The sequence below is a fragment of the Vigna unguiculata genome, chromosome 3 (genome assembly GCF_037176805.1).
Source record: "Vigna unguiculata cultivar grain cowpea cultivar isolate G323 ecotype 2 chromosome 3, ASM3717680v1, whole genome shotgun sequence".
In the NCBI taxonomy this organism is placed as follows: Eukaryota; Viridiplantae; Streptophyta; class Magnoliopsida; order Fabales; family Fabaceae; genus Vigna; species Vigna unguiculata.
In genome coordinates this window covers 44,062,240-44,084,808 of record NC_140794.1, presented here as the reverse complement: position 1 = coordinate 44,084,808, position 22,569 = coordinate 44,062,240, and the positions used below count along the sequence as shown (strand labels likewise).

The following is a 22,569-nucleotide window of genomic DNA, read 5'->3' as shown; positions in this document are numbered from 1 at the left end:
TAATTTAGAAATCAATTTATAATAAAAATTATTTTATTTAATAATTTAAAAATTAATTATAAATTTTTGAAACTATTTTAATTATTAATAAGTTTTAGTTTATAAATTAATATTTAAATTGGTGACTATAATTATTTTTTATTATTAAAATTAGTCATTATTCAAAGATTTTCTTGCAAATATTTTAAAAGATGTATGTTGTTTTTATATTTAATCTTTTAAATATCTATTTACATACATATATTCATTATTATCCATTTGTTTTAAGTCTATATGATTTAATAAATGTAATTATGAAACTTTTTTTACAAGTCCTTTCTTTTTACATCGTACTTTATATATTATATTAACATTTTATTAGAATGATATATGCTTTGTTTAATATATTTTACGGGGTGTGAATATATTTTGCATTTTCTTTTCAAATTTAGTTAGGATAAATTTCTCTTCAAACTTCAATGGACTTAATAAGTACATGTATATCTGAATTTTAGTTAATAAACTAAGTTGAGCTTCAAGTTAACTTTTAAATTAAATCGAGCTTTAGTAAATATTATTTCAAGTTCAAAATTTTCACTGGATTTTAAGAAACTTTTATTTTGTATGTAATGCCTTTTTAATGTGTTTTCAAAAGACATTATTTTGATATTAATTTTTAAATATATTTTAAGATATCAAAATCAATTAGCATAAGAAGAATAAGAGAAATCCAAATTCTTTTGTTCCATACATGAAAAGAATTGTCACACAAGAGTATGTATAAATAAGTTAATATTATTTGAGTTGAACTCAATTTTTATTTTGTAATTGAAATGCAAACCCACTTTGGTGCCACTTACTTTTTACACCACCAATAGGATGGAAAACTTACCTAAGTCAGAATTTGGAGGAAAAGATAATAAAGACTTCATAATTACTGTATCGTACCTGTTATCATTAGAGATCAGATTGCATTAATTGTGAAATCCTCTTGAAACAATCATACAATTCAATGCTTTGCAACAACTCATAAACAAATAAGTAAAACATGCATCTATTATTCATCACTTATTCTTTTTAATTTCTTTATTATTATTTTTCTATATCATCGTTGCTTATCATCATTAATACTTTTCCCGCCTCTTTACACCCTTTTATATCCCTTGGTTGGTTGATCGAGAGAAGTGTTGATTTTGTAATTATTTTATATTAAAGTAACCGACTTTTCTTATATCTTGTTATAATTTTGATAATAATTTATATTTTTTTTAATACTTTGAGATCTCTACTTTAATAATAATTTTAGAAATATGATTTACTTTTTAGAATTTTTTTTTATCTAATAATTTTGAAAATATTCTTCAAATTTTTAATTATTTTTTCCTAACTAGTAAAATATAAACCAAATATTTATTTTTTTAATTTTATTAAATAAAACCTAAAATATTTAGAAAGATAATTATAAAACAACAATAAAAAATAAACAAAATAAAAATATGATAATGTCAATTATATGCAAGCAAGTGAGCGAATGAGTGTGCGTGCATGTCTATGTGTGTGTAGAAGCAAGTGTGTATCTGTGTGCATGTGTACATATAAGCGAGTGAGTGATCTTGCGTGGAAGGTGAGCATGTGTGCATGCATGCGTGTGTACGTGCAAGCAAGAGGGTGTGAGTAGGTGCGTACAAATTTTTTCACTTTTTCAGGCTTTTCTTACCTTCTTCATGCAATGTTTGTCTTGAATTTTTGTGATTTTCATAATTTTTTATTTTTGGATTTATCTTTAAGGTGTCATAAAACTTTAATCAATTTATTTTCACACCTCCATGAGTTAAACTTAATTACAACTGCACCAACACACCTCAAAATATTCAAAGAACATTTATGCAATTTTAAAATTATTTTTAACATGATTTTATATCTCATACTCAATAAATCTAATTATAAAAAATCTTAATTAAAACAATATTTTAAAACACAAAAACCAATTAGGGATATAATATTAAAGGCTAAATGAAAATATAAATATGTACTCATCAATACACGTGCAAGTGAGTAAACATGTCCGTGCACGCATACGTAAGAGCAAGCATGATATGTGTTTGTACATGTGTGTGTGCGTGTGTACGTTATTTCAAATAATAAAATTATAATAAAAGTTTAAAAATTTTATCAATTTTTTTATTTTTTAGAAAAAATAATAACATAAATAACTACAATAACTTCAAATAACTTATTTTTTTTATGATTTTTTAATTTTTATTTTAAAAATCAAATTATTTTTAAATTAGATGTAGTTTTTTCTAAACAGCTTTTGTGATTGAACATAATTCATATCCGATCCTATTATTATAATAATTTGATGTTATAACTCTACATGAGATGACAAAAACATGTGATATGAATTCCTATTGGGGAAACACCGAACAAACAAACAATGAGTACGTAATTTAAATTAAATCAATTTTTTTAATCATTTTGTATATTGTAGATCCTTTCTAAAAATTATTTATATTAATTTTTAAAAATTTGATTTTTAATTTATGAACAAAATAACTTTTAACTAAAGTTTGATTTCCTTTTTTCTTATGTTTTTTAGAAGTGTTCATGATTTTTTTAAGATCTTCAATATTACAATATTATCTAACTGAACTTTAAATGCTTTCGAGCTTAATATACTATTTTTTTTCTCATTTTATCTTTTAAAAATTTCAATTGTCCATTTAATACAATCTTAAAACTACATTCTTTCTTACTTACTAACAAGTCAAAACACATCCGTTCAATTTTTTTATTTATTTTAAAAATAAATATAAATATTTTTTTTAAATTTTATTATAAATATATTTTTATTTATTTTATAGATTATTTTTTTCTGTTAAAAATATTTATTTTAGTTTAAAACAACTAATTTAAAAATAAAATTAAATAAATAAAACAATTAAATTTAAATGATATAAAAAACCATAGTAATATATAACGTATTCTAAAACAATTAAATAATTCACAAGTATATTCTTCTTCTTTTTCTTTACAAAATTTATATTGTATTCTGAACAATTAATTCACAACTATAAATTTAGGAAAGTGCGTAAAAGAATTTCTATAAATTAACTTTTAATTTGTAAATTAATGTGGATAAAGTCTTCGAGTTTTTGTATGAATAAGTGGAATAATAACATATAGATCCAGGAGCAAAGTGAAATGTATTTTCAGTCTTATAACTTCTTTTGAAAGAATATACCAAAGACATTTAACATCATCAGTGAGCCATTAAAAAATTTATAAAATATATAAAAATATAATTTTTAATTTAAAATCTTACAATAATAAATTTTACAAAAATATATTTATATATTATTCTTCTCTAAAACATTCAACTAACTGTAAATTCTTAAAAGTTCAAATAAAGTAAATTACTTTTACACGGAATGAATGAATACTAATCCAAAATTGAAATAAAAAGAAATGTTGAAATCTATCATAGTTGCAAAATTGACTTGACACATATCCACCACGTGTAAGATTTAAATACGCAAATCTACTATTAATAAAAAAAACTTAAATATTGGGTATAAGATGTGTCGCATTCAAATTCACAAAATTGGTAGAGTATATGTTGTGAGTAATTTAAATATGAGTCAAAATTTTATATTGGATAAAAAAAATAAAGTTAAACATTATATAAGGTAAAATACTCATAATTTTATTGTTTTAAGATTTTGGATAATTGTAATGTCAAATACTTTATGTATGTAAGATTAATATCATCTATATAAATTACAATCTCTCAATGACTATAACTTCATATAAAAAATATGAAACATAATTCATAATAAAAAGAATCACCGTATATAAATAATTGATAACATAATCGTAACACAAAAAAGTCACTATACATATATATATATATATATATATATATATATATATATATATATATATATATATATATATATATATATATATATATATATATATATATATATAATCCCTACGGTAGACTCTCGTATCCAAAATCATGCATCAATAAACTGTTTTTAAAAGGGTTAAGTATGTTTTTAGTCCCTGAACTTTGACCCAAAATTGGAATTCGTCCCTAGTCAAAACTTTGATAAATTTTGGTCCCTAAACTTTATAAATAGATAAATCCTTTTAACCCAATTTTGTTAACTCTTTTTTAGGTTTTGAACGCATTTCTTAGTAAATATTGGAGTTGTTTACGCTGTTTGACACATTCTCAACTCAATATTTATTGAGAAATGCATTCGAAACCTAAAAAAAATTAACAAAATTGGGTTAAAAGAACTATATTAATTCATTTCTAAAATTTAGGGATCAAAATTTATCAAAATTTTGACGAGGGACAAATTTCAATTTTGAGTTAAAGTTCAAAAACTAAAAAATACTTAACCCTTTTTAAAATAACACAAACTTTATATCCATTTATATCAAAAAGTACAAATAGCTCTAAATATAGAAGCATTCATCTCCACACAAAAAAGACATCATTTTCCACGAAGCTTCTAACTGTCACCGAAATCATCCTTAAATAACAAAGCACTTCCTCCCACCTAATTTATTTTCCTAGTCATTACAATGGTCCAAACAGATTTTAGAACATTACTGCCACCAAAACTATGCAGATATTTTTTCCCCTATCATAATGCAGTAACCATTATTTAATACGATCAATAGGATATTTATTTCATTTCTAAAATACTAAAAAAAAAATGGAATCTTCTATAAGTTTACTAAATTAGTTACTTTATTAATGATTAATAACGGTAAAAAGTGGAAGGGTACGTAGTGAAGAATCAATAAAAAAAATAGGCTTTCCCCTTCAAGACCTCGTGTTCTGACAGTTTGAGAAAAGGCAGAATATATATAACATTAATACATTATTATGCATTTCCACTTACAGGTTGGACAACACTGAACCCAATTCGGTGAATGATAATGACATTATCAAAACTTAAATGAAAATACACACCTTTTCTTTCTTTTTTTTAAATTTTAAATTTTAAATTTTAAATTTTAAAAGAAATTGCAAATGAATATATTTTAAAATACAATATCATATAAATATTGTATAAATGTTAAATAAACAGTTACACATAATTGAATCCCAACCATTATCTTTGTTTCAATGTGATTCCTTTAATATTGGAATAATTTCTTATATTGGAATAATTTCTTATATTCTTTGACGGAAGTTATTGGAAAGATTAAAAATTAAAATATCGGAGATTTTATCATAACTAAAGATAAAGTTTGTTTGTAGTACATAATTTCACTTTATAATTATATTTAGTTATATTTAAAGTTCACTTTTTCAAATAATATTATATTTATCTTAATTCCATTTTAACGAGGTTTTGTTTGCGGGATCTATTGTGTTTCTTGTTATCAGTTATGAGACCACTTATTAATGTCTAGATTTATTCTTGATATGAATATGTTTTGATGTGAAGATGATGTATCAGAGATCCCACATCAAAATCAAGATAATGTGAGTTTATAATTTATAATATATGAATGGGTGCAAACTTTACTTTAGAGTTCAATTTTATAGAGTTTAGTTAAATTTAAAGTTTTATTCTTAAGTTAAAAAGTTGTGAAATAAACTAATATAAGAAACCAATATACCACCTTTAATCCAAAATTATAAAGCAATATATTATGGATCCTTGAAATTGTTGCTTCTTGGAGGATATAAAACTATCATACAAGAGTAGGTTAAACTAACATTATGCAATCATCTCAGAAGGGAGAATAATGATTGTTGGGTATGGGTAGACAAGAATTCACATACCTTTACTGTTAGTTCAGCCTATAGAAAATTGTTAGACGTCACTATCTTTGAAGAAACATTAGAGTTTGATAAATTTTGAAAAGTCAAGGCCCTTGCTTCCGCTCAACATTTTGCCTAGAAAGTTCTTTTGAACAAAGTCGCTACAAAAGATAATTTGGGTAGAAGGGGAATAAATATAACTGATAATTTATGCAATATGTGTAGGTTAGTTGATGAATCCAGCAGTCATTTATTTTTTACTTGTGATGTGACCATGGAGTGTAGAACATGTGCAACAAATGGGTGGATGTTAGCAATGTCAATCATTTCATGCCAATACAACACTTTAATCATTTTTATCTTTTTGGTATAGATGGTAAACAAAATAATGCATGGAAATGTATGTGGATGACAATAGTTTGGGTTATCTAGAAACAAAGAAATAACATTATTTGTAGTGGTGGAACGATCGACAATATAGAAATGTTCACTGTTGCACAATTGAAAACATGGGGATGGATAAGTACTAAATTTCCAAAAGCAGAATTTTCTTATTCTGATTGGTGTCTTAATCCTTTATCATGCCTAAAATCTATAAGATAACATGGGATTATCACGACCGTAGGCATGAAAAGTATTATTAGATTCTTTGGTATAATATATGAATGGTTCTATATTTCCACTCTACCTATCAGTATCAAAACTTTTGCTCACTAAAAATTTTTTGCTATAATTTTGTGTTTCCTTTCGAGGTAAAACTGATAGCTGAGCAGTGCAATGAGCATATAAAGAAATACAGATTAAAGACATTGGTAATTGGCTGTGGTGGACATTATCTAAAGAGGAATGTTGATAGACCAATGCATACATAAACACATATGAGAACTAAAACATATTTGCAGACACCTGTTGACAGAACACGATGCAAAGCATAATTAGGCAGATTATTTTGTGGGAGTTCGCTGTCAAAACATGATACAGTACATCGGCCATACTACAATTGCTATATATGGTGTTTGATTTACAATTGGACTGTCCTGATGGATACAAGTTAGGATTTTTTTGACTTATAAATGCACAAATCATTTTGTATTGTAGGTACACTATATTATGAAAAACTTTTTATAGTTGTATAAAGGTTGGAGCACCCCTAGTGTTCTAAAAAAATAAAGAATATATATATATATATATATATATATATATATATATACACACACACTTGCTGATAAAAAAAAAATGCAATCATATTTTGGTAATTTGATGAAGAGAACTAATGAAATTTTCCTAACATCAATTTTAGAACATCAATTTTACACTGAAGTCATTTATACTCAATAAAATGTGTAAAAAATTAGTTTGTTACAACGTGTTAAATAAGATCTATAATAAAGGGAGTAATTTGTTATGCAAATAAGATATGTTAGTTAATAAGTTTAACCTTATACTAATATTTGTAGGTTAATAATAATAATAATAATATTAATAATTATAATAATAATAATAATAATAATAATAATAATAATAATGTTGATAAGATGTCTGCTAAGTTTATATATTTAACTATATATAATGTTGATTATTATATATTTAATTGAATAATTAGTTTATTAGTGTATCTCATGATTTTCACGTGATCATATTTTAATCAGACAATAAATAATTTGATAGTACCATGAGTAAAGAAAACAAGTAAATATTTTATAATGGTTTTATTTTATTATTTGTGTTAATAGTTGAATTTTAAATTTAATTATCGATAAAGGATAGTTATTAGTATTTTGATAATGAGAATTGAATTCATAATTTCTTTTACTTTTTTTTTTCAAATTTATCAAACTAATCTTATAACTTTCAAATATTAATAAGAAGAATTAAACTCATATTTTTTTTTTCTAACTTTAACATTAAATAACCTTATATCTAATTCTTATAAGGTGTTATCTCTGGTTAATGTTGGATTTCACTAGAATTACTGAATATAAACAGGTATAGAACCCATAAACTAATGTTGAAAGATAATGTTTGATTAGACTTATCTAAAGACTTTTCTTGATGTTGTCCAACAGCAAAATTAAGCTCAGTTTGACATAATTGAACCCAATTCGGTTGATTAATAAATAATGCATTCCCACTTACAGGTTGGACAACACTCAACCCAATTCGGTGAATCATAATCACTTTGGATAACTATGCATTCTTCTCGTACTCCTTTTTATGTTTCCATATTCTTTTAAGGAAAATTATTTTTGACATTTTTTTTTTGAAATATTTGACAAAATTTTTATAAATAGAATTAAAATAGATTAAATTTTTATTTTTTAACTAAAATAAAATAATAAAATAGTACCCTTTTTTACCTAAATAGAAAGTTTATAAAACAAAAATTTTGTTAACCTATCATTTTTCTATTTATAATATTATCAAAATTTTATTTAAAAACACACCTTTTTTTTTAAATATTAAATTTTAAAAGAAATTACAATTGGATAGATTTTAAAATAGAATATTGAATAAATGTGAAACAAAGATTTAAAAAAAAAGAAGTTTCGTACATATAATTGAAGTTTTATGACACTTATAATCTCAACAAATATTTTTGCTCTAACCGCGATTCCTTTCTACACTGGAATATCTTTATATATCCCCACTAATAAGTAATAAATACTAACATCCATAGTAATAGCAGAAACTAAAACGAACCGAGGCTATTACTACCTAAAAAAAGAAAACCAACCTGCATATCGACATTTGATTTATCTTTTTTGGAAAAAGAAAGTTCTAACCTCATCCTCCATTAATCTTCATCCAAATAGAATTGAATTTTGGAGACAGAAAGAGAGAGGACAAAGTCAAATGACACTGAAATATGGCGCCAACCAACTGGCTATAGTTAATGTTGATTTTGACCTAACATAATGTTCCAGGATGTCCAGGTACGATACTATATATATATATATATATATGTGTGTGTGTGCCTGCATTGTAATTGTAATATACACACAACCCTCCAATTAATTATTCATGTGAAGTACAGCCTCTGCAAGTTTTTCCTCACAATTACAATGAATCTATCTACTCTTCCCTTACTTCTATTCCTCTTCCACCTCACTACTCATTTTGTTTCTCATGAAGCTGCTTCCGTTCTAGATGGCCTCAAATCCTATTCCCAGTTTAATCTTCCTCACTCAGTTTTTGGTTCTGAAAGTGTAGCCTTCGATTGCCATGGTATAGGACCATATGTTGGAGTTTCTGATGGCAGAATCCTCAAGTGGCATGCCACAAACAAACAGTGGATTGACTTTGCAGTTACCTCTCCACACAGGTATATCTATATATATATATATATATATATATATATAAATATAAACTATATATAATCAGTGTTCTAATCTGTATGCAACTTGCATCTGCGTGAACCCTACTACTGTTGAACTATAATATTAATCAAGGAAAAAAAAAACAAACACTGTGTTGTGCCGTGTGTTGTCAACAATATTATTCCTTAGGACCGGTCCCCGCCCTTAAGAATGTTATGTTGGAAGAACGAAGGAACTGTCTTGTCTCCAACCTGAGACCAATGAGGGTGCTGCTATGTTCAAACCGAAGACCAGGGTTCAGTTTCAGACACATTTATCTTGGTTCTCATAATATAACTCTTGATCATTCGTTTGTTTTCTTTTCTGTGGTACTCACACACCCTCTTTCTTTTTCTTGATTTGGACCACAACTCAACCTTTTCTCAACAGAATTTCATAAGCCAATTTGATCATAGGATTAGATCAGTTTGATTTGAACATGTCCTGAGAAAAACATGAGCACTGTTAGAAAACTGAGTGGTCACTAGCTGGTCCAGATAATTAAGAAAATTGATAGAGTATTGTATAGTATTAGTCAAAAACAGGGTGTGGAAAATGAATTTGAATTTGTTAACTTAAAAATGTTAATTTTTATTTTTCTTTTAAATAAAGATATTATATAGAGTGTCAGAGTTACTCTATTATATAAAGAGTCGAGAACCGTTAGTTCAGCATATAAATTGTTGTTACTATTTAACTATTTATTTCAAAATTTTATCTTGTAAAATGTGTAGCACAATCCTTATAAGTTTGCAAACTAAACTTACTTCAATTCTAGTTTATGTGATATATTATTCAATATAATATATAATGTTATACACTATCATCAATCTACAATAACTATTTCATAATTTTATATTAGATTATTGCTTGATATATTATATATAATAGAGTAAATTATAATAACAAAATTTGAATTTTTGTTGAATTTATTTTAATATTTTTCACTTTTTTACCTTTACGCTATCTTCCCTGCATTATGTGAAAAGCATAACACGGTGTGTGCTCATGGTTGCTATAAATAATAGACATGATCTAACACGAATATGTTTTTGTCGGTTTTGAATATAATTTACTTGGAGGGAGTATTATTTTATTTTATATAACAATGATGTTCTTGTCTGAGAATCCAAAAATGTGTAATCCTACACTTTAAGAGGTGTCAATAAAAGCAGGTATTTATAACAAGTACAGTGATATTATAGTAAAAATTAGGGCAGATTTGAAATATAAAAAAAATAAAACAGTTAGGAAGGTGTATAAGAAGAAACAAGAATTCCTCCGAAGATAAAGATTTTGTGTTGGTGTTGAAGTTTAGAGTTAGATATTGTTGTTTTTGTATGAAAGGGGCAAGTTGATGTGGAAGCCAGGCTGTTTAGGGTTTAGTTTTTGTTGTTGATAGTTATCCATCGTTTTCAGTTTTAGACAATTATACAAATGCTCATTTATTAGGAATTGACATACCAATTTCACCCTTCAGTGCTCCTTTTAATTATTGCTCTGCCTTCTGCCTCACCCTCTCTTAACCCCACTCATAAATGAATCACTCTGTCAATTTCTTTAGTCCATATTAATTAAATTCAAATATCCTAAAATTAATTATTTCTCAACAAAAAAAAAAAACTTGAAAAATGCCACTCTCCATGCAAACTTACTTCTTTACTACAACCACAAAATACTTGTTTAACTTAGGGTTTATGTGAGCTTGTTAAATGTTATTTTTTTGGGTAATGTGATACAACTGTAATGTGTTCAACCACTGGTATATAGATATGAGACCGGTTCTGTGATATAATGGTACAGTACTAGATTGTTGTTTAGAAAATTAATAATGGGTTATTTGAATTAATGAAGTGTCCTGTTTAATTGATGTTATTTTTGAATATATGATAAAATATAAGGGTAGATAAGAATATAGTTAAGAAAATAAGATAAAAAAATGATTTTATGAATTTTTCAGTGAGTTATGATAATTATAATAATGATGACTATAATATCTATGTTGATAGTTATAATAGTAATAGTAGTTATTATGATAATGATGGTAATAATAATTATAATAAACATAGTTATACGAAATAACAGTTGTCGAAGAAATAATTATAGTAATAATAATAATAATACTATAATAATAATAGTAGTAGTATTATGAATATGAATGTTGTTTTATGATGATATATATAGTGGAATAGTGACGAGAATTATGGTGGGTAATCACCGCCAAAAATGATGATAATAACAAATGTGAATAACAAAAATGTGCATATTGATTAGTCAAACAACCCTATTAAAGAAAATAAGAGTTTTCTTTTTATGTAAACAGTGAATCAAATGTGATCATGTCAAAAGTTTCAGTATTTTGTCAAATACACATTATGAAGGATTTTCTATCCATCTATCTAGAAAGCATATACGATCCATTTGCGCGCGCGCGCGCACATATATATATATATATATATATATATATATATATATATATATATATATATATATATCTCGACCTCTAATTAAAATTTGCAATTAGATTATTATATATATATATATATATATATATATATATATATATGTATATATATATCGACCTCTAATTAAAATTTGCAATTAGATTATTTATTATCTCTGTTTTTTTTTTCTAATTCCACAACAAATAATTAAGAATAGAATAAAAATATTTAATATTCATTGATATTGAGAACAGTACAGCATCAAACAAAAAGGGAGGAAGACCATGAATACTTACTTCAATAAACTTTTTTAAAATAAAAGACAGAAAAAAATTTAACGAATTAAAATAAAAATTCTGTCTACTTTTTATTTAATATATTTAATTGGTTGAATGGGGCCACCCAGGTTATAATAGACTAAACATTAACCCACCTTTTCGAAAATTTATTTCATGCGATGGCTCACAAATAGACTATACATTTTTTATTATTTAAAATTTATTTAAAAACTTAAAAAAAATATTTATATCTTATTGCTTAACTAATAACTCTCTCATCTGATTTTATAATTCATAATATAGTATTACATTTGTACACTTTTTACCAAAGAAAACTATAGTTGGCAACAAGGTTGTTCTTTCTATTTTGTAGCAGTTTAGGTAAAATTCTTAGTGTTTTTCTGACTTGTGATGCGATTATGCAGGGACAAGAAAGTGTGTGATGGGTTAACAGACGAAAGCATGGAATCAATGTGTGGAAGACCCTTGGGTCTGAAATTCAACAGTGTGACTTGTGATCTGTACATTGCAGATGCATACTTCGGGCTTCTAATGGTAGGACCAGGTGGTGGAGTGGCTAAGCAGTTAGCCACTTCTGCAGAAGGGGTTCCGTTTAGGTTCACAAATGCCTTGGACATTCACCCCAAAACCGGTGAAGTTTACTTCACAGATAGCAGCATCCTATTCCAGAGAAGGTAAATTCTCAACTCATGTTAGCGTGTTAAAAATTCGAATGCTTTGTGAGTGATTATAGTGTTGTGGTTTGTGTGAACGAAAAAGGGTTTACATGTCGATAATTCTGAGCGGGGACAGAACAGGAAGGTTGCTGAAATACGTGCCCAGTAGCGGAAGAGTGTATGTGTTGGTGAAAGGTTTGGCATTCCCCAACGGTGTGGCGCTGAGCAGGGACAACTCCTTCATTCTGGTGGCGGAATCAACCACTTTCAAGATCTTGAAAATGGCGCTTAGCGACGGCGGCGGCGGCAACAACATTGAAACTTTTGCGCAGGTTCCGCGTTCCCCAGATAACATAAAGAGGAACGCAAAAGGGGAATTCTGGGTGGCACTTAACAGTGGGAGGGGAAGGATCAATGGTTTGGAAGAGGGAACGGAAGTTGAAACGACAGTTCCGTGGACGACAGATCCTGTGGCGATTAAATTTGACGGAGAGGGGAATGTGGTTGAGGTGTTGGATGGAAGATATGGACAACAGCTTAACTCCGTTAGTGAAGTGGAAGAACATGATGGAACTTTGTGGATAGGTTCTGCAGTGCAACCTTACGTTGCTGTCATCAAACCCTAGTTTTTCTATCTGCTTCTGTTTTCTTTCTTTGTTTTTTATTTTATTTTATATCAAAATCAAAACTCCATTTGTTTGTGTATGTTTTCCGATGTATAATGAAATTCTCAGTAATGAGTACTTTCCCACCCAAACTCCTACGATTCCGCTCCAACGAAGTTCACCGTAGAGATCTTTCCACCTATAAAAAGACAGAACATTCATTTCACAACTACTACTGTATTTTTATTTTTTTTTGTAACTTAAAATATTAATAATATATATTATTCTATTGTTAAAATGAATTGTAAAGAAAATAGTGTTTATGTTGAAGGAGGTTTCACAATCACTCGAGGATGTAGAAAGAAAAAGAAAGATTCTCACTTGCAAATATGTTCTTTAGGTGAGTTTTAGTCTTCTCTCGTACGCTTCCAAGTGAAGGACGATCTCTTCTTACTTTTGCAAACATTTAAACAAAGAAAAGAAGAAAAAACTATCAAACAAAACGTAAATAAGTTTAAAAACTTATAATAAACTAAAAAGGGATAAAAACAAGAAAGTTTACACCTAAAAAAGACAATTGTTTTTGTGACAAATTGGAAGGAAAAAACGAAGAAAAGCTTGTCAAAAGACTTGATTCTTTTACAAGAAATATACCAATAAGACAACTTTTAGTGAAAACTTTGCAACCAAATATTATGCAAGAGTCTCGTAATTAATACTATATATGTAAAATAATTTTGCAAGCTTTTATAGGCCTATGATTTTGATGTATTTTTTTTTTTTGTAAAAAGAGATTTTGTGAATTTAAGTTTGGCTTAAAACCCACTTTTAACATGTGTTAGATGTGGGCTTTAAGCCTAACTCAACCCCACAAAATCAACTTGTAAGGTAAGGTTTGCACCTCACTTATATATCATGAATTAGTCTTATTTCTAGTCGATGTGGGACTTCCAACTGATACTCTATCACACAATCTCAATTTACAAAAGTTAAAAAAAAATATCATACAAATTTAAGATAACAAAAGACTCTAGGAAAGAAAATTTATAAGACAAATGATTCAAAAAAGAAAAGTAACTGAACATATTCGACAAGAAAATTAGACCAATTTGTAGTTGTGATGGTTTTCCGAGAATCTTGATGTTCTTGGAAATTTTGCAATTTTGCTACACATATATATAAACTCTCCTTAGTGACACTCTTAAAAATACATGTGTTGGAAATATTTTAATATAATTTAAAAAATAAATAATTAAAATAAAAAACTTATTGTTACTCATGATTTTATAGACCTTTAATTTATAGGTTAATGTTTTTAATGGCTAACGGTTATATTCTTATTACTATTTACTTCTTTGTCTTCATTTTCTCTATAAATACCACCTAGCACCAGTGTAGGAAGGGGCTTTGACAGCGGTTGTTTTTAATATTCTGCACCGATTCCCGAACCGAAGCATATTGGGGCGAGGCTGAAAGAGGATAGCGTTTGGCCTCGGTTAAGAACCGAAGCCATAGAGCCCTCTTCTGTCTCGGTTCAATGGAACCCGAGGCCATAGAGCCCGGCCTTTTGGCCTCGGTTTTGGTTCCACCCGAGGCCATATGTGCTTTTTTTTTTTTTATAAATTCGGTCCCCTTTTGGCCTTGGTTTTGGTTGCACTCGAGGCCATATGTGCTTCTTTTTCCTTTTTTTTTTTTAAATTCGATCCCCTTTTGGCCTCGGTTTTGGTTGCACCCGAGGCCATATGTACGTTTTTTGCTTCGGTTCTGGTATGAACCGAGACCTAATATGTTATTTTTTTTTAATGCAGTTTCTGTTTTGGTGTTATTCCCACATTTAAACCTGCAAATTTTGTTCAGCATCCAGCACAGACCAGAATAGACCAGAACAGAATATTTTATAACACATCCACAATTCAAATTCATTTAAAAGACAATTACAAATCATTTACAATCAAGATACATGTCCTAATTCATAGTATTGTACATTTCAATTATATATTTGGCACATGCTATCCTACCAAACTTGATGGACTTTGCGGGAATTGCTGCATGACTCTTGAATGTCTACAAAATAATAGATTAAGTTAAGTTAGTATATAAAAAGAAAATATTGCAAAGTATTCGTTTTAATTCAAATATATATTACCGTTTCCCAATTTGTTGTAATACGAGCACGCACAGTGGTTGTCATCCATTGCATTATATAGTAACCGCACTCATATGAGCCGGTTTGTCTATTACACTACATTATATTAACAACGTTACAATTAATTAAGGAAGAAAATCAAGCAAACAATTATAAAGATATGGATAGAAATATCAAACCTGGAGAGAACACCATACAAGACCTTTTGCCTTAGCCATTGATCTCCCTAATAACATGTTATGTGCAGCAATTGAACTATGATATAGGGAATAAGTTAGGATATTTTTATATAACATGCCATATTCATAAGATTGATATTGAGGTTCTTACCAATCTATCACTTGTCTAAGATGGTTGGGGGGAGGGCGATGCAAAGAGCAAAACCATACAGCAAGGTTCTCCCTTAGGGAAACCAAAAGTAACTTCCAATGACGCCTGATAAGAAAATAAATTCATTGTTATGCATTAAAATGACTGATTATATTCATAAGTTAACAAAAATGACTTACCCAGCAACATAAGGGACAAAATAAATTTCTTTTCCACGTTGAAAGCATTTGGTCACATATGCTTGGATGTCATCAAACTTGTTGCCTTCATGGGTGAGTTGGGGGTCTATAAACCCATATAGATCATTCAGCCCCATAGTTTCAGTGACACCAGACAAATACCTGAACCAAAAATTGATTTGATATAAGTAAATAGATAAATATATCAAATAACTATATATAATGACTAAAAGACTTACATCATCCATAACTGAATAATGGTAATATTGAGTTTCTCTTGTCCCCGTGCAAGCTCCAAGACATCTTGGGAATGCAAGTAAAGTGGGATGTCAAAATCTCTCCAAAAAATGTTAGCATCCCAAGGAACCTGCATCGGCTTATCAGCTATGATTTCTGCAAGTTGGAGCAATGCACCAAGAGGATCGTCCAAAGAAAGAAGAATCTTCTTTGATTGAGGTTTTTCCTATATTGATGCAATTTCAGTTAAAATGGAATATAATTTAAGTTTGAATATAATAAACATGTAAACTTAAAAATGTAGTATATTTGTGGGTTTAAGAGTCTGTACCGGGGGGTCAGTAACAACCAAATCTCTAGGCCAGGCGAGGAAACACTAGAATGCCTGTGCCACAATATACACCTCATCTGTTGGCACAGGAACTAAAGCAAACGGCATGAGAACCTCCTCTGCCGTGACCTTAACCTCATCCTCTGATAACTCCATGCCATGAAGAACTGTGGCTGCCTCAAATACTTTTCCACGAGCCACTAGTGTCTTCTCTGTACCATCCCAAATATATAGCTGACATGGATGAGTGTCATCCATGTCATCCCTGGGTGGAGTTGAACAACTCCCCTTTCCGCTTCTACCTGTTAGAGTCAACGATTTATCAATGTTATTCAATTACTTTATTAAATATCATTTATTCAATTCATAACTTATAGAAAACAAATTCACCCGTGGGAGGCACAAATGGGTCTAGTTCTGGCGGATGATCCACTGGCAAACGAATGCCATAATGCTCAAATTGGCGCATTAGTTATTCTCTCACCTGCGTCGTGATCATTTCCTTTAGTCTTTGTTCATAATCAGCACCATGACTGCATGAAAACTGACGAGAGGAGGAACCAAAAAATTGGCGTATGCCGACTCCTGATCCAGCACCACGCACATGTCCAGGGTGCTCAGGTCGTCCAATTGCAGCAACAAGTATGTCATGACGACCTTCTGGAATGAATCCTCCTTGGGAGGTCTGCTCAATCAACGAATCCTACAATGTAACAAAAAAATTTATAAAAAAAATACAATATAAAAACATGAACGAGCAATTTAGATAAGAATTGTATCTTACAATTTTCTCAGAGATTTCTCGTGCAGATTCAGAAGTGTAGTTGCCCGATGAGCGTAAACGGGCTAACTTCCACTTCTGATAACGTGGTGGTGGTGAAGGAGGCTCAGTATCTTCACCCTCAGAAGGTGGGGGCCTAGATTTTTTCTTTTCTGTCATTATCTTCTCTTCAAGTTTTCTACACCCACCACGAGATAATATGTGCGGGTTTTTATTTTGAGCACTTATGCTTTGAGCCTTTTTCCTCTTTACCTGTAACATATAAAACCCACTTTATGAATTAGTTAAAATTTTGCATAATTATCAATTGTGCTATTGATGATTTCAAATAAACATATCTGCCATCCCTCAGATGTCTGAAGCTCAAGAAATTGACGCCATGTGTCTTCATCAATCCAAGTGTAATTTCAACAATGGATTTTCATTCTTTTTATGTCCAAAGACATACCTAGACGTCAACTTGGTCTTAAAACCACGAAATTTCTCAGCCACCGATGACAAATATTTTTGTTTAAGCGTCGGCACATTTGGAATATCAAATGTTAGCTGCAATATAGAAAATGTCATCAACAATATTTATCATATTATCAACAAAATCAAAGTATAACGTTAATAACATTAATATTTGTTACCAATAAATCTTGCCATATTATTTCCCGATCAACTTCAGTGACATGATCAAAAGATGGCGTAAGGATTGATATTCTCTCTCATGCCAACATTCCTAAATAGCTTTTGAAGACGTCCCCATAACGACCACTAGGCTCACCAGTGTCGACGTTAATATCAACATGTGTTTTCTGACCTTTAGCTCTTCTAATTAAGAGCTCTCTCAACCTAGTGGCTCCTCTGGTGGGTCTCTTAGTAGGTGGTTCATCCTCTGATGAAGTATAATGTTCAGCCATGTATCTGTGAAATGAAAACATAAAAAAACATTAATAAGAACCATATAAAATAATATATAAAACATTATTTAACAAAACACCTAAATTTTAACAAGAATATGAAATTCATACATAAAGTTATTGATTGGTCATATGTATATTCCTTCATCGTGATCTTCTCGAATTGCATGTACATCATCAACTAGATGGATTTCATCAACATTTATCGTTCTTCTAAATGGGTGGGTGACATCAATATTAAGATCACTCATATTCTCTTCATTAGGATCAATCTGTTTTTTTTCCATGAAGAGCGACAAACCAATGTTCAGACGCAGGATCTTTGACATAGAAAACCTGAGATGCTTGTTGTGCCATGATAAATGGCTCGTCTCGATAACCCACCTTTCAAAAATCCACTAGAGTCATTCCTGATTCATCTATTTTGACACCACTCTTATTGTCAATCCACTTACATTTGAACAGTGGAATAGTAAACATGGTCCCATATCTCTTGTATTACACCATAATATATCATTGATCCTACTACGGGATTTTGATCTTTAGATGTAGAAAATTGTAGCGACTCAGCTTCAAGACTGACTCTACTATTTTGTACTGTGCTTTTATCATCAAAAGACTTTGTATAGAATGTGCAATTATTGATTTCATAACCTGTACAACAGATGACATCAAATTTCAACCCATTTGCTAACCATATAAAAGTCTCAGAGCATTGCGAATCTTTCAAAACCTCAGATTTAAACCAAGGCATGAATGTTCTATTATGCTCCATCAAATGCCATTTCTCTGATTGTCTTGGATTGTTCTCTTTCACAATGACTTTGTGTGCAGATAAGTAAGGCATTACCTCATTTGTGTTGTTCAATATGTATAGGTGTGCTTGCATCAACTCTTCGCGATTTTTGGTAACCACACTCACACCTCAGATGTTGTTACTTATAGAACACCTGTTCAACCATGATCTATGAGGAACTCCTATCGGTTTTGCTTTTGCCATGTAATCTGAACAAAACTCGACACTTTCTTCAGCAATATATTTTTCGATCATTGAAGCTTCTGGACAATATTGATTTTTCACATACCCTTTCAAAATCTTCATGTAACGTTCAGTGGGACACATCCATCTTAAGTATACTGGTCCACAAAACTTGATTTCTCTCACCACATGAACAAGTAAATGTACCATGATGTCAAAAAATGATGGAGGGAAAAACATCTCTAGCTGACACAAGATGATAACAATTTTGGCTTGAAGTTCATCTAACTTTAAAGGATCAATGACTTTGCTACAAATTGAAGAGAAGAATGCACACAAACGCATTATAGTTTGTCTAACATTTTTGGGTAAAATTCCACGAATAGCTATAAGTAACAATTGTTGCATTAAGATGTGGCAATCGTGAGACTTTAGGCCAACAAGCTTCAAGTCTTGCATGGACACTAAACTCTGAATATTTGAAGAGTATCCTTGAGGTACCTTGACACTCTTTAAACATAAGCAAAAACTTATCTTCTCTTGTCTGGACATAGTGTAACATGCAGGGGGCAAATAAGTGCACCTACCAACCTCCCTTGGTGCCAAGTCTTCTCGGATCTTCATTTCAACCAAATCCAAACGAACATTTACTCCATCTTTTGTCTTTCCCTGAATGTTGAGTAGTGTACCAATCAAGCTATCACACACATTCTTCTCTACATGCATGACATCTATGCAATGCCTAACTTCTAACTTCGACCAATATGGAAGGTCAAAGAATATTGATTTTTTCTTCCAAGGGCTCGATGCAGATGACTTCTTGGATGTTTTACCAAATAGATGATGTACTTTATTAACTTTTTCATGAATTTGAATGCTAGTTAATGGAGTTGGTGCTTTGTCATTCTCTTGATGTCCATTGAATGCTTTCTTTAACCTTCGATAAGGATGATTAGCTTGTAAAAACCTTCGTTGGCGCAAATACACGGTCTTCCTTCCGTTTTTCAATTGATGAGATGCAGTGTTTTCTTCACATATAGGACATGCTTTATTACCCTTGACACTGTACCCTAACAAATTACCATAAGTTGGAAAGTCATTAATGGTGCAAAATAGCATTGCATGCATCATGAAAGTTTCAGAAGCAACAATATCAAATACTTCAACACCATCAACCCACAACAACTTCAAGTCTTCAACTAGAGGATTGAGATATACATCTATGTCATTTCCAGGCTGCTTTGGACCAGATATCATCATAGACAACATCATGTATTTTCTCTTCATGCAGAGTCCAGGAGATAAGTTGTAAATGAATAATATAACAGGCCAACAACTGTGGTTTGTACTTAAATTACCAAATGGATTCATTCCATCGGTAGCTAAGCCAAAACGAATATTTCTACATTCTTCACCGAACTTGGGAAATTCCTGATCAATATTTTTCCATTGCATTTAATCAGTTGGATGACGAAGGAGTCCGTCACATCTTCTCTCAATTGCATGCCATCTAAGGTTTTTAGCGTCTTTAGGATTTGCAAACAAACGCTTAAGTCTGGGCACAATTGGAAGGTACCAGACTACTTTCAAAGCAAATCCTTCCTTCTCTATTTCACCATTATCTTCACTGTTTCTTTTCTGCTTGTACCGTGATGACCCACACTTTGGACATTTTTTCAAATCTTCAAATTCTTTTCTGTATAATATGCAATCATTAGCACATGCGTGTATCCTTTTATACTCCATACCCATCGGACAAAGAATTTTCTTGGCGTCATAGTTTCGAGTGGGTAGAGTATTTCTTTCAAGAAGCATTTCATTCAAGAGCACGAACAATTCTGTGAAGCTTTTATCTGTCCAACCATTGGTCGCTTTCAAATTCATAAGTCTTAAAACTATTGATAATCGCGTGAACTTAGGTGAACCAACATACAACGGAGTTTCTGCATCAGCAGACATCGTCTCATACACATGCGCTTGTGCAAATGCTTCTGCGCCAACATCCCGTATCATGTCCTCCATATTGTCTTCTTCTACTTCTACTCGCTCTTCCCGTCGCTCTTCCCGTCGCTCTTTCATGGAGGAATTGGCAAGATATTCAGTCTGAGAAATAGTTGGAATGTGTATTAATTCGCCATACCATGTTCATATTGTATAACTTCTAAGGAAACCATCACAAATAAGATGTTCTCTAACTTGAGTTGTATTCAATTTTCTTCCATTCAAACAGTTGACACAAGGACATCTGAACTTCACCTCATCATCACTTCTCCCCTCATAACGTTGCGCAAATTTTATAAATTCCTCTACTCCATTCTCATACTCAGCGCTAATACGTGGTAAATTAATCCAATCTCGATCCATACTAAAATTGCGTGAACAATTTCAGTAATCTTTGAATAAATGCTCACGTCGTAATCAAGGTGTGACCCTATCCCATTTAAGAAGATTCACTTTCTTTATTTTATTGGTACATATTACTTTTAAAATACATTTCTTAAATTTCATGAAATTTTGTCAGCATTTCGCATTTGCCTTCAGGATACACGAAATGAAAGTGATTATAAACCACAATCAAATATGCACCCGAAGATCAATACAAAACACAATTGACAAATATTCATGAATTTTAAGATATGTATTTTAAATATATATATATATATATATATATATATATATATATATATATATATATATATATATATATATGCACTAATAAATTACTAGAAAGTGATTAATCTTCTTAAACTGTCCAATCGGACAATTCAAGATTCAATACATTTAAATTATTAGTATTGTATCCCCTTATATCTAATTTAAAAAAAATGTAATTTTTTCAAAATGAAAACTCGGGGACAATACATAATTTTCGTATTGAATCTCAAACGGGAAACTAAGGCTAACTCACATATAAGAAAAGCAAACAACATGTTTTAGCAAATAATTAATCAAATATATAAAGCAAACAACATATTGGCATCATAGGAAAATATTAGAATTAAGAACCTGGGAGCGCGTAAAAAGCAGATGACAGTGGAAGATGATGCAATTCAATGCGTTCGAGAGCTACAAGAGATAACAAATAACACAAGAGAAAGTCATAAGTAACAAATAAAAGCAAAAACAACAATTTTCGTAACATCATATATTACCTATTTAATTATAGTGTTCTTACAATTCTCTTAAATTCAGACTTAATGCTCTACATTTGAAGACACCATGCTCTTAAATTGAGACTCAATCCTTTCACAAAATTAATCAAAACACTCTAAACAATTTCAATCTCAATGCAAATTAACACTCTCAATAACTAAAATTGAAAATTAACATACACAAAACAGAAAACCAAACAAAAACGCGTTGGAAATTTACCTTAAAGAAACCGCGGCACAACAATTGCGGCAAAAAAAGGAAAATGTTCGCGTACGAAATGGAGGTGCAGTGACGGTGGTCGGAGCAGAGTGGCCGGAGGCGCGAAAATTCGATGGCAGTTGGTGGAAGAAGAAGAGGGTCTCGCGTGGTGGTGGAGGGACGTCGAAACACTTGTG

At 30.1% G+C, this 22,569-nt stretch overlaps 1 protein-coding gene across 1 annotated transcript; it reads left to right on the top strand.

Moving 5' to 3' along the window:
* The first annotated feature begins 8,752 nt into the window (after window positions 1-8,752).
* LOC114177120 (protein STRICTOSIDINE SYNTHASE-LIKE 10-like) lies at window positions 8,753-13,285 on the top strand. Its single transcript, XM_028062371.2, has 3 exons — window positions 8,753-9,095; window positions 12,277-12,546; window positions 12,632-13,285. The coding sequence occupies exons 1-3, from the start codon at window positions 8,836-8,838 to the stop codon at window positions 13,152-13,154; spliced, it is 1,053 nt and encodes a 350-aa protein (XP_027918172.1). The 5' UTR covers window positions 8,753-8,835; the 3' UTR covers window positions 13,155-13,285.
* The last annotated feature ends 9,284 nt before the right edge of the window (window positions 13,286-22,569 follow it).